At 35.4% G+C, this 12,901-nt stretch overlaps 2 protein-coding genes across 12 annotated transcripts in view; both read right to left on the bottom strand.

The window, feature by feature from the left end:
• Nucleotides 1-853, bottom strand: part of ehbp1l1b (EH domain binding protein 1-like 1b) — a 59,146-nt gene extending 58,293 nt beyond the window's left edge. For 7 of the 11 annotated variants that reach the window (XM_056466575.1, XM_056466584.1, XM_056466579.1 and 4 more), the window contains exon 1: nucleotides 364-852. In XM_056466575.1, coding sequence (XP_056322550.1) covers nucleotides 364-467 — 104 coding nt within the window. In that variant the 5' untranslated portion in view covers nucleotides 468-852. Of the gene's footprint in view, nucleotides 1-363 lie in introns of all 11 variants that reach the window. The other 4 variants (XM_056466583.1, XM_056466581.1, XM_056466582.1 and 1 more) reach the window with 2 other exon arrangements.
• An 8,509-nt stretch (nucleotides 854-9,362) lies between these two features.
• Nucleotides 9,363-12,690, bottom strand: fam89b (family with sequence similarity 89 member B). Its single transcript, XM_056466758.1, has 2 exons — nucleotides 11,557-12,690; nucleotides 9,363-10,064 (listed from the first exon to the last, which is right to left on the bottom strand). Exons 1-2 carry the CDS (start codon nucleotides 11,809-11,811, stop codon nucleotides 9,795-9,797), a joined length of 525 nt encoding a protein of 174 aa, XP_056322733.1. The 5' UTR covers nucleotides 11,812-12,690; the 3' UTR covers nucleotides 9,363-9,794.
• Nucleotides 12,691-12,901: the final 211 nt, after the last annotated feature.

Raw genomic sequence — 12,901 nt, 5'->3', positions numbered from 1 at the left:
ACAATATATTACGTATGACAGTCAGGTAAATAAAAACAGAAAGAATAATTAGCCGCACTTTATTCAGCTTAGCTGAGCACGATGGATGTTCATATGTTCACAGCGTTGACAGCTCGAGTGATGGAGCCGGAAGTGGGGGTGTGCTGTGTGTGTGTCACTGTCAACGTTCTCCAGTGCGTTTCAAATACATTCCAAATATCCCGTCATGTGTTTAATTGTTTAATTCAGAATCATCTCCAATAACGGCGCTAAAATAAAGCAAGCGTGTGCGCGCATGGAGCCGTTTCAGTCAGAAGAACCGCCCTTCAGCACTGCGTATTTAGGAAGCACGCGTGCTATAACGGAAAAGAAATTATAACTTACCATTTCTTTGTACATTCCAGGACAAGTTCTTGATACGAAGCCACGAACTGAAATTTGGTGGCCTTTTTGCCAACTCTTTGTAACCTTTTCCACACCGAAGTCATTCTTCTGTAGGAAATGCAGTATCCGCGAATGAAGTCAGGCGCATGGAAATAAGCTTTCTACTGTCCCGCCACTTCACAAAAAGTAAAAAACTACTCGAAAATAAGGCTGTCACTTGGCTCGTGAAGTGAAATGTCCCTGCTGAGGAGCACAAGCAGCAGCTCATGCGGCTCAGTCCCACCGAACTGTCGCCATCGAGTAAAGACCATTTACGGAAACTACTGCATCACGTTACCCACACCAGAGCAGGCTGTCAGTGTATTGCAATTAGTTGACTTGGTGCAAAAAGCAACATCTGTGCGTAAGGAATCGAGAGGAAGGACTTCATCTTTCTCGTCAATGAGCGTCAAGAGATGTGAAGTGTTTTTAAAACCAGCTGTCTGACAATGAAGTGATGAAAGTGGATGAAGAAGTGCAGGAGTAGATGGGAAGGGTCATGCAAACACGCCTATGATGCAGCACTATGCAAAAACCTCCCTCGTTGTTTTTAGAGCTGTACTGAAGGTATTGATCATGATGACGGGTCAGGAGATGCACCCAGTATGGGTCAAAAGAGGACACACGTTATGATTAGGTATTTGGTGAAATTATATTTTGTTTGCAGATACATAAACTTTCCAATGTGATTATTTTACTGCTAAAAGATACTAAATTAACTAACTATATAAACAAACTAAGGTATTTGCTCATCATTTTTGACCAATGGATGGCGCTACCAAATAAATACTTTGTGTGTAATAGTTTAATGATCATACTTGAACCCTTTCCTTCTCAATGTCATCGCGTATTTCTTAAAACTACACATACATTACAGTTTGTAAAAAGTACATTTATTAAATTAGAAACATTTGTATAGGTATTTCTATAATTTTAAATATTTATTATCATTAGAGATGCACTGATGTATCAGACAATAATCTGTATTACAGATTAATTTATTTCATTTATTTCCACAAGGTCCACAAACCTATTGTTTAAATACAGTTATTAGACGATCAAGGCAAGACGGAGAAGGTATGGGCATTATGCTGTTTTTGAAAATTGTCATTGATATCTAATTCATTTTATTAATTATTATTTATTTAAAAGAAGATATAAATAAACCTTAAAACTGTCTGCATCACTCTGAACAATCATCAATATTTGCTGAAAGAATCAAAAGTAATATAAACTCATTTATTATTTTATTTATGACTTAATTACATAATTAGAAGAGATGCACCGAATATTTCTGAACAGATATTTGATCAACTGACACAACCAATAATCAAATAAGTTTAGTTAGACACCAGGATGACGAGAGGTAAAACAGATCTAAATGTAACACATTAAAAGTAGAGAAAAAAATCCATTAAAAAACACAAAAATAGTAAAAAGTTCAGCATTGGGAAACAACTATACACATTCATTTACACACACACACACACACACACACACACACACACACACACACACACACACACACACACACACACACACACACACACACACAATTTAATTTATTCAATTCACCTATGTCTTTGAACTGTGGGGGAAACCGGAGCACCTGAACACCGAACACGAGGCGAACATGTAATCTCCCCACAGAAATGCCAACTGACCCAGCCAAGGCTCGAATCAGCGACCTTCTTGCTGCGAGGTCTATAAATATATATATATACTGTTGAAGTCAAAATTATTAGCCTGCCTTTTAATTTTTTTTTTCTTTTTATATTTCCTATTTCTTTAAAGAAATTTTAATTTCTTTAATATTTCCTAAATTATGTTTAACAGAGCAAGGAAATGTCCTCTATATCTTCTCTCCATTAAATGGAAATTGGGTAAAATAATAAACAGGGGGGCTAATAATTCTGACTTCAATAAGTATTGTAACTGATTAAGGAAACAAGGAGCAGGTGATAGAAATCAGTCAAATAATGAATCGCTATGACAACAAATACAAACAAACTAAAGCATTGACAACTCAGGCAAACAGGGAAACAAATCTAATGAGAACACAATGGCTAAAGTCAGATCTATCATGAAATAACAAACTTATAGATTCTTAAATTTGGATGGTACTGAGTTGTATAATGTGTCAAATAATGAACAATGCTGCCCAAAGCATTATTTAGTCAACTTAATGATTTGGAGCAGCGATGTGGGGTTGTCCAGTCCTTGATCATGGTGGGTATTTTAAGTAGACGTCGGCAAGGGGATTTTTCAAGTTACGCAGGATCTATTTTAGATGTCTGAGAGTGAGGGATAAACAGACAGAAGCAGCTGATGGGATGGAAGGAGCAGTGGCGCTTGTGTGAGGGATTGGGGGGAGCACAAACATTTGGCTCAGCTGATGACCTAGAATCCAAATCGGTGACCTCCTTAGTCATATTCCTGGGTGACACTGAACTCGTCCTGTCTGCTAACTTTTTACATTGCTAACTCCATTATAAACCTGAAAATAAATTAATTATTGACTGATTAACTGATTGTTTGAAACTGTCAGTGGTTTTGTTTTGGGAGTTGTTGGACACAGTTTGCAGACTAATTTCAGACGCACAAATATGAGTTTGCTCATGTAAAAACTAGCAAACAAACTTAAGTCCGCTGGGGAAACTGTGATTTGTGGTCACGATGATGACTTTCCAAAATGGTTCCCTCCCTTCGCTGGGCTTCACAGGCTGGGTTTGTGTCAGAGCAAGACATGAGCTCATTCATAATACATGCTTACTCACTAGGTGGATCAAGAAAAGCCTCATCCTTATAATGACACACCACAACACCTCAGAGTACTGTACAATGTGTAAAAAACGAGGATTTGATTTATTAAAGGGGACAGTTTACTATCTATCTATCTATCTATCTATCTATCTATCTATCTATCTATCTATCTATCTATCTATCTATCTATCTATCTATCTATCTATCTATCTTCTATCTATAAGTTCTATCTATCTAAAAGTTTTATCTATAAATATATCTATAAGTTCTATCTATCTATAAGTTATATCTATAAATTATATCTATCTATAAGTTCTGTCTATAAGTTCTATCTATACATTTTATCTATCTATAAGTTATACATATAAGTTATATATATCTATAAATTATATCTATCTATAAGTTATATCTATAAGTTCTATCTGTATATAAGGTCTACATATAAGTTCTGTCTACATGTTCTATCTATAAGTTCTATCTATAAGTTATATCTATCTATAACTTCTGTCTATCTATAAATTCGATCTATTTATAAGTTATGTCAATCTGTAAGTTTTATCTATAAGTTCTGTCTATCTATAAGTTATATCTATCTAAGAAAGAAGAAAAAATCACCTACATCTTGGATGATCTGAAGGTGAGTAAACCAACAGCAAATATCAATTTTCTGTGAATATTGATACATACTGTTCAAATTCTAAACTATTCTAAAAACTATGTGATATGAGTATGAATTTATGTATGTATGCAGTGTTTTTTAAGGTAATTGATTCTTTTTATCAATTATTTTTTATTAAAACAAATGTAATGTTATAAAAACATATTTTAAAAAATAGATAATAAAATGTAACAGTTCAATTGTGAAAATAATTAGAAATGATGGTTGAGCAGCAAAACAGCGTTTTTAAATTGATTTCTGAAAAGTCAAGTGAAACTGAAGACTGGAGGAATGATGCTGAAAATTCATCCTGTTTTAAAAAATATATTAAAATAGAAAACGGATGTTTTAAGCTTGACCAACAGTAGAGCAGTTCAGATACAAATCACCTTTATAAGGATTGGAATGTCTTCTTAAAATAATATTTAAACAACTGAAAAAAAGTATGCTTAAAAAAGTGTGCAATGATTTCTGCCATAATATTTATGCCTGTAAGATTGATTAAGGTGCTGAAACTGCATATTTTTCCTATCAAAGTGACTGAAGATATTGCAACATGACCTTTAGCTTTAACTGATGTACCTTGGTAAGAATTTCCAACAATATCTTGTACATCTGTGTTTTATTTATAGAGGCATGGGAGAGCTTTAGAAGAATGCCACATCTTTCAGCACTTAATCACGGCATCATACCAAATATGAGCAGTTGTGTGAGAGGGAAACGCTCTCCCTGAAGACACAGTGATGTGGAAAGTACAGTGAGTGTTTTAATGAGTCAAGAGCAAGTTTTTGACACGTGCGTGAGGCTTATGGTACAATGATGAATGTTCAGCGCTGTGAAGCTGCCAAGAACTTTGTTTCCTGTCGTTTACCTGCAAAGACTCAAACAGAAGACCTCTTCGACTGGAGCAGCAGACGGAAACATTCAATAAAATCTGCTGTATTTTAAAGCACACACTGTTAGAGTAGCTGCAATGGGCACGGAGATCTTCACAATCCTGAATGGCAGTGTGCTTCATACACCTGCTTAACCACAACCGACATAAATGTCAGAGATGCAACCAAAGCGGTACTCTTAAAAATAACGTTAGGATTTTTTTTTTACTACCAAAAGAAAGTTGTCTGGTGAAAGTAGTCTGCTGGAGTCTGATGCAGTCACAACAACCTGGAGCTGAACATGCTCAAAACAGTGGAAATGATAGTGGACTTCAGGAGAAACGCCCCTGCTCTCCACCCACTAAGCATCATGGACAGCATTGTGGCAGCAGTGGAGTCATTCAGGTTCCTGGGCACAACCATCTCTCAGGACCTGAAGTGCGACACTCGCATTGACTATTGTCAAAAAAGCTCAACAAAGGCTGTACTTTCTTCATCAGCTGAGGAAGTTCAACCTTCAAAAGGAGCTGCTGAAACAGTTCTACACCTCCATCATTAAATCAGTCCTCTGCACTTCAATAACGGTCTGGTTTACCAAATCCGACCTCCGAAGACTACGTCGAATAGATCAGACAGCGAATCACTGGTACAACCCTCCCTACTCTCCAAGAACTGTACTTATCCAGAGCAAGCAGAAGGGCTGCTAAAAATCACTTTGAACCCCTCACACCCAGCACACTGCCTCTTTAAACACTTTTACCTTCTGGTTGACACTACAGATCACTGATCACCTGAACAGCCTGACACAGAAACGGATTGCCTGAGAGAAGAAACTATCTCATGAACACTTGATGATAATAATTGTGGAACCAACATCACTACTTGCTATACACTTTTATACACATATATACTTATTTAACAACACACTTTACATGCCAATTTGCACATAACAGCTGCACATATAACGTTGTATACAGTAATATACCTGTACATACACTTGTCAATCTGTATATTTGCATTCACTACTTACTTCTGTTTTTAAAATGTATTTATTTTCTGTTTATGTCCTGTCTCTGTAATTCTGTTGCACTGTAGAAGCTCTGTCACAAATCAAATTCCTTGTATGTGTGAACATACCTGGCAATAAAACTCTTACTGATTCTGATTCTGAAAAAGAAACTATTTTAGTTCCATAATAAGCTTTCTGAGAACATGCTCTTAAAAGAACCATTTTCTTATTTATCAGTGTAAAAACATTAAAGTTTTTTGGTTTTATTAAAAAACAGATACGTTTTTAGTTATTATCAGATATCATGAGTACAATTGCAAAAAGGATTTATAGGTTTATATGTTGTGTACTGAAGAATACAATTGCAACTTAAAATATTTCTGAAAAAAGAAGTTAATAATCTAATTTAGCAAATAAAATTTTCACAATTTAATAATCTAATGAAATGTTTACCTCAAAAAGGACATTTTTATGGAAAAGTAAGATTCTATTGGATGGATATATGTATATCTATGAATCAATGTACACTATATATGCATTAATAAAATATTTATATAGTTGAAGTCAGAATTTTTAGCCCGCTTTGATGTTTAACAGAGCAAGGAAAATTTTTCACATTCTGATAATATTTTTTTATTCTGGAGAAAGTCTTATTTGTTTTATTTCGGCTAGAATAAAAGCAGTTTGTAATTTTTTATAAACCATTTTAAGGTCAAAATTATTAGCCACTTTAAGCTATATATTTTTTTTGATAATCTACAGAACAAACCACCATTATACAACAACTTGCCTAATTACCCTAACCTACCTAATTAACCTAGTTAAGCCTTTAAATGTCCCTTTAAGCTGTATAGAAGTGTCTTGAAAAATATCTAGTAAAATATTATGTACAGTCATCATGGCAAAGATAAAATAAATCCATCATTAGAAAGGAGTTATTATGTTTAGAAATGTCTTGAAAAAAAGTTTCTCTCCGTTAAACAGAAGTTTGGGGAAAAAATAAACAGAGGGGCTAATAATTCTGACTTCAACTGTATACCTAAGTCAACTCAGTTGGGAAAAATCAATTTGGTCTAAAAATAAAATAAGAATAAATAAAAATAATAACAAATTAATTAATTGGCTAAGTTAAACGGCAAATTACAAAGACATTCTAGTTGTATAATGTATAACTATAACTGAAAACTAGGTTAAAACAACCCAGCACTGTACAGTTTTACAAAAATCTTATCAGATGATATAAAATATGCAATAATATAGGCCTCATTCAGATTTTATTTACTTTTGGCCATAGCCATCAGCTAATGAATGAAATTGTATTGCTATAATGTAGGTAATTGCTATATAAAATCAATACTGCTGTGGTGCAGTATTATACTGATAGTAAACTGGTATAGACTTGCTTCTAACAAAACCAAAACCTACAATTTGCTGTCTAATTTCCAAATTACACTTTCAAGTACACATCATTTAGTTTATATAAGCACACTTATGGTGACCATGACTATATTACATTGCTAAAGTTTTCATAAAACCTCATTTCGACGGAAATGATAGGACATGCAGTCCCTGTGTTACTGTAATTATTTCAGTTATGTGAAGAGTTTCAAGTAAACTCTAGCCTGTGTCTGAGCTTGTTCCTCTCATCATCATCTCTCCCAAACTCAAAGAAAGCTAGCAGTGTTTCCTAATAAGTACAAGAACAGTTAGCAAGAACAGTTTGTTTATACTTGCGGCCAAATGAGAAAGAATCTCAAAAAAACTCTGAACCTTAGTACAAACAGAATAATTATTTTAATCAGATGGCATGTGCCTGGTATGAATCAAAGATAAACATTACAGGAGAGGAATCTAAAGTGAGCGATGAGGAAAAACGATGCTTTACCAAGCGGTTATTTCCGTCTTGACTCAAAACAACATCCCTTACAAAGTTATAGGAAGGAAATGAGTGCCACCTAATGGCTGATTCTATCATATATGCTGTTTTCAACGTTTTTGAGAGTTTGGGTAATAAAATATCAAATAACTAAACTTTTAGTTATAAACAGGCCACGGGAAAATAAACCATACTTTTATTAAAGTAAAAGTGGAGCAATTGTGTTTGTGGCATATTGATTTTAAACCACAGTTCTGCAAGCCTATTGTTTGTTAACACTTTACAAAAATGCTCCATGTACTGTACACTAGCTGACAAAAGTCTTGTCGCCTATCCAAGTTTTAGGAACAAATAATAATAACTTGACTTCTAGTTGATCATTTGGTATCAGAGGTTGCTTATATGAAAGGCAAAGGCCTCTAGATTATGCTTATGCTTATATGCTAGATTATTCATCTTCCCAAAATAAAATATGATCATGCCTTGATTTTTAACTATTTAATTAGGACAGTAAGGTCTGACTTTACTGAGACAAAAGTCTTGTCACTTAACTGAAATAATGTACAGTATAGAATATAAAGTCATGGTGCACTGGAAAAAGAATTAATATTGACTCCCATGAGCTTGGAGGACTGCATCCATACATCTCTGCAAGGACTCAAATAACTTAATAAAGTCATCTGGAATGGCAAAGAAAGCGGTCTTGCAGGACTCCCGGAGTTCATCAAGATTCTTTCTATTCATCTTCAATACCTCCTCCTTCACCCCAGACATGCTCAATAATGTTCATTTCTGATGACTGGGCTGCCAAACCTGGAGCATCTTGACCTTCTTTGCTTTCAGGAACTTTGAGCTGCAGTATGAGGAGACGTATCCTGCAGAAGAATTTGCCCTCTCTTGTGGATTGTAATGTAATGGGCAACACAAATGTCTTGATACCTCAGGCTGTTGATGTTACCATCCACTCTGCAGATCTCTCACTCGCCCCCATACTGAATGTAACCCCAAACCATGATTTTTCCTTCACCAAACTTGACTGATTTCTCTGACAATCTTGGGTCCATATGGGTTCCTATAGTTCTTCTGCAGTATTTGTGACTTTTTTCAGGTAGTGTAGTTAATTAAAAAAAACTACTGGGTGAGTTGTTACCCAATGCTGAGTTACAGCAACCCAGCGCATTTAGAAGGATGTTTATTTCTTAGTTAATGTTTAATAACTCAAAATGTTTTAATGGATTTAATTGAGATAACAACTAAAAACTTCTGATGCTTTTTTTAATTAATTTTAAACATTAACCTACTCACTTAAAGCTAAAAAACCAACAATTAACCCAATGTTGGGTTGTTATACACTGACATGTAGTTGGATTAAAGTAAAAGTGTTTTGGGTGCTTTAGCCTATTCGTTAACACTTTACCATTACGCTCTATTTGTTAACAGCATGCTAAACTGTTTAGTAACTCAATAATAATCACAAGTTATGAACTACCATTAAAATGTTACATTTCTCACTGTTGATGTTAGTTATACATTAATAAGGTTTACTAATCAGACCTATGCAGTTAAAATAAAGTGAAATGTTTGTTTACACTGAAATTTATAATAAAAAATACACAAAAAGTGCTTTTGTTGTTGTACCTTTTAAAACAACCTTCTTTGCTGCTGTACATGTCAATATTGTTAAAATACCATAATTATCACAAGAAGAAAAAAAGGATACCCTCAGATGCCTACATTTTTTATATTTTATTTAAATTTTGTATAAAATGCACATTCAGTGTTTAAGTTACTAATAAAAGCACAAGTGGCAAAAAAAAAATAATATAATAAAATAAAGTTTCTTAAATGCTGGTATATGTGTGATAAAGAAAATATAGAAGTAATAATCTGACACATCTATGTAATGTAACACAATGATATAGGAATTTGATACTAAAATAATATATAAGGCATGTCTCTGATTTTGTTTTTGACCCATACATGCTTTACCATACGCATTAAACATCCCAGACTGTTTCTGGCCATAACATCCTCTTCCTGTCAGTCCACATCCGGTTGTTTTACTTCACACGGCAACTTTCCAAACGTACAATATCCATTGTAATGGTATCCTACAAAAATAAAGGCCTAGTTTCATTCTGTCCTTCAAACAATAGGGTCATGTTTGTCACGGAGGATCGTGGCATGTCAGATCCAGGACTCATGCTTGATTTAAATGGGGATGTGGAAGGAGTCTTTGATCCACTGGTCTCTGGAGTTTTGTGTGGGCTGAGGAAGGGGTAACAGTGTGTCTCCTCGCTCCGCTTCATGGTCGTCTTCGTCTTCCTCCTCTTCTTCTTCAGAATAACCGTTTTCGGTGTTGAAGGAGCTTTCGCAGAGGGAGGACGAGATGTCCTGGAAAGCTCCTTTGTATTCCTGTATGGACTCGTATAAAGACCACAGCTGGCACAGCAGGGACATGTCTAACTGCCGGAGTCCAACCTGCAACACACACAAGGAGATATGAGCTGTGTGGATTCACAAATATCTGAATAGCAAATATTTATAGAAATAAACAACAATATTTATATATAGCTAATATGATGAGCTGGTATAATTATAATTAGGGGAAGAAACTCCCTTTAAGCATGTTGTTTTTAATACAATTTCAAAATAAAAGTTTTTATGCTATTATTAAAAAGATTATTACAAATGTCTGCAGAAAATGCTTTCTGTACAAAACATTGCTTTATTTTTTGAAAAATCAAATGTATGTCAAAAATAGGCATTTCCTAATATTTATTTATCCATTCATTCATTCATTTTCTTTTCGGCTTAGTCCCTTTGTTAATCAGTGGTCGCCACAGTGGAATGAACCGCTAACTTATCCAGCACATGTTTTGCGCAGCAGATGCCCTTCCAGCTGCAACCCAGCACTGGGAAACACCCATACACTCTCATTCCCACACATACACTACAGCCATTTTAGTTTCTTCAATTCACCTAGAACGCATGTCTTTGGACTTGTGGGGGAAACCGGAGCACCCGGAGGAAACCCACACGAACACGGGAAGAACATGCAAACTTCACATTTCCTAATATTTGTATTAATTTTATTTAATGTTATTTAAGTTAAAATGTAATTGAATCTTTCCCAGTCATGGGTTAGGGCTGGCAGGGCATCCGCTTTGTAAAACATATGCTGGATAAGTTGGTGGTTCATTCCTCTGTGGCGAACTCTGATTAATAAAGAACTAAACCGAAAAGAAAATTAATGAATGAATAAATGAAAACTGTATACATTTTTCCCTATAAAAAACATTTATTATTGGCATATTAAAAAAAAAAAACCTAAAAAAAAAATATAATAATAAAAATAATAATAATAATTATTATTATATATATAATGTACGTTTTAAAAGTATAGCTAACTAATTGTTATTATTTTACCTACGTTTATACAGTATAAATCAAATACATTTCATAGGCCTATATTGTAAAAAATGCTGGGTTGCAGACACTTCCTTCATGTTGTCCCAACACAAATCAATTAAGTTAACTTGTTTTTACAAATTTAAGTGGATTAAACATAAAACAATTACGTTACCCACCCCCCCCCCCCCCCCCCCCCCCCCCAAAAAAAAAAAAAAAAACTCAACAACTGTGTTGATTCAGCTCATTTTAAATAATTATTTTGAACAAGCAGCAAAAATATTTTTGAATGTTTTTGAATGTAGAAGAAGCCTAAAACTATTAATATTTTCAATAGATAATTTTCCTAGTGTCGTTAATGTATTAAAGCGACTACAAACATTACATTCAAGATTTAGGCATACATTTTAAGCTCAATTGAAATAGTCGTGTTTATCAGATCTGCCGTTGATTCGTCATTGACCGAAAATAATCAGCACAGTCCGGGTGACGGTAATTTAAAGTGGCGCAGTCAGGCGGGTCTCTCTCTCTCTCTCTCTCTCTCTCTCTCACTCTCACTCACCATGTCTTTGCGCAGAACAGCCAGCGCTGCGTCCAGACTGGCCGGTTTGCTGCGTCCGAGGCAGTCGCTGACCCTGGACTTGCTGATGTCCGCCTGGATGCGGGTCCTCTTGCTGTAGACCTTCTCAATGTCCCGCCAGGACCCGCCGCTGGAGTTCAGGATGCCGCTCAGTCCTTTCGGTAACGGGGGCAAACCTTCAATGGGGCAGACGCTACCAGCCGGACACTCCGTTGTACTGCACTGAAACCCGTTCATTTCCCACTCAAAATACAAACACGGTCTTACTATATTCTAGGCCCGGTGCTGTTTTTTTGTTAATGTATTTCCAAAACATCCAACTGATATTAAATGTACAGCCTTTCTTATATCTAAGGTGGTGAGAACACACGGATGACCTTATAAGTGCGACAAACTGTCTCATATAAAATCTAATTTGCGGAAAATAAATAGAGGAGTACTCGTCTATACGCTGTTCTTCAATGTATCCTCTGGTCTTGAAGAAACTATAAACAATACCTCGATTACACTGTAATAGAAGATCATTCCTCTTCAATAATCTCTGCTCTTTCAGGAGGAGGTGATTTTCCGCTCTTCCTTATTTGCATTTCTTCGTAAATCAGCGCGTTAGTAATGCTGGAGATAAAAACAAAGTCCTGCCATTAGATATGATCAAAACCAGCCAGGAAACGCTGGACAGGAGATCAAGGCGCCCGCTTTTTGTTTTCGTTTAACGTTTTCTTTTGTCTTGTAACGTTACAGCTAAACCTCGCCCACTGCATCTCTCCGCCCGGTGCGCGCTTTGGTCACGGTGAGGCGCTGTATCCCACTTGCGATGCGTCCCAATTTACATTCTTTTACTACGTCCTAAAAGTATGTTTTTTTTGTAAAAGAAAAATACATATTTTTGAGCGTGTAACAGAAGAGTTTGTACGCTTTGGGTCATACTACTTCGTCGTTAACAGATCATTATGTCGCTTAGTTACGTGTCAATCATCTCAACACATTATTCACATTTCTTTCGTATTTAATTACCTACCTTATTGGAGAAGCAGCAGCAGGATAATCTGCCATTCACAAGGCTTTCATACAGAGAAATCTCCTCAGGTCTTTTACTTGAGGAAACATTAATTGTGTTTGAGTAGTCTTTTGGGTAATTATGCATTCAGAAATGCATGAAGTAGGCTAAATGTCCAAACATATCTTGATATAAGTTCACATTGTTATTGCAGATGAAATATAACACGAAAAACGCGGTTTAAACATGTTCCAGTTGACTAGATATTGATTAACAGTCATTCAAACCACTTTACCGAAGCATCTCTTGACGGTTGGTCTCACGTGTCCG

Source organism: Danio aesculapii, chromosome 10 (assembly GCF_903798145.1).
Source record: "Danio aesculapii chromosome 10, fDanAes4.1, whole genome shotgun sequence".
In the NCBI taxonomy this organism is placed as follows: Eukaryota; Metazoa; Chordata; class Actinopteri; order Cypriniformes; family Danionidae; genus Danio; species Danio aesculapii.
This window is presented reverse-complemented; position numbering and strand designations above follow the sequence as displayed.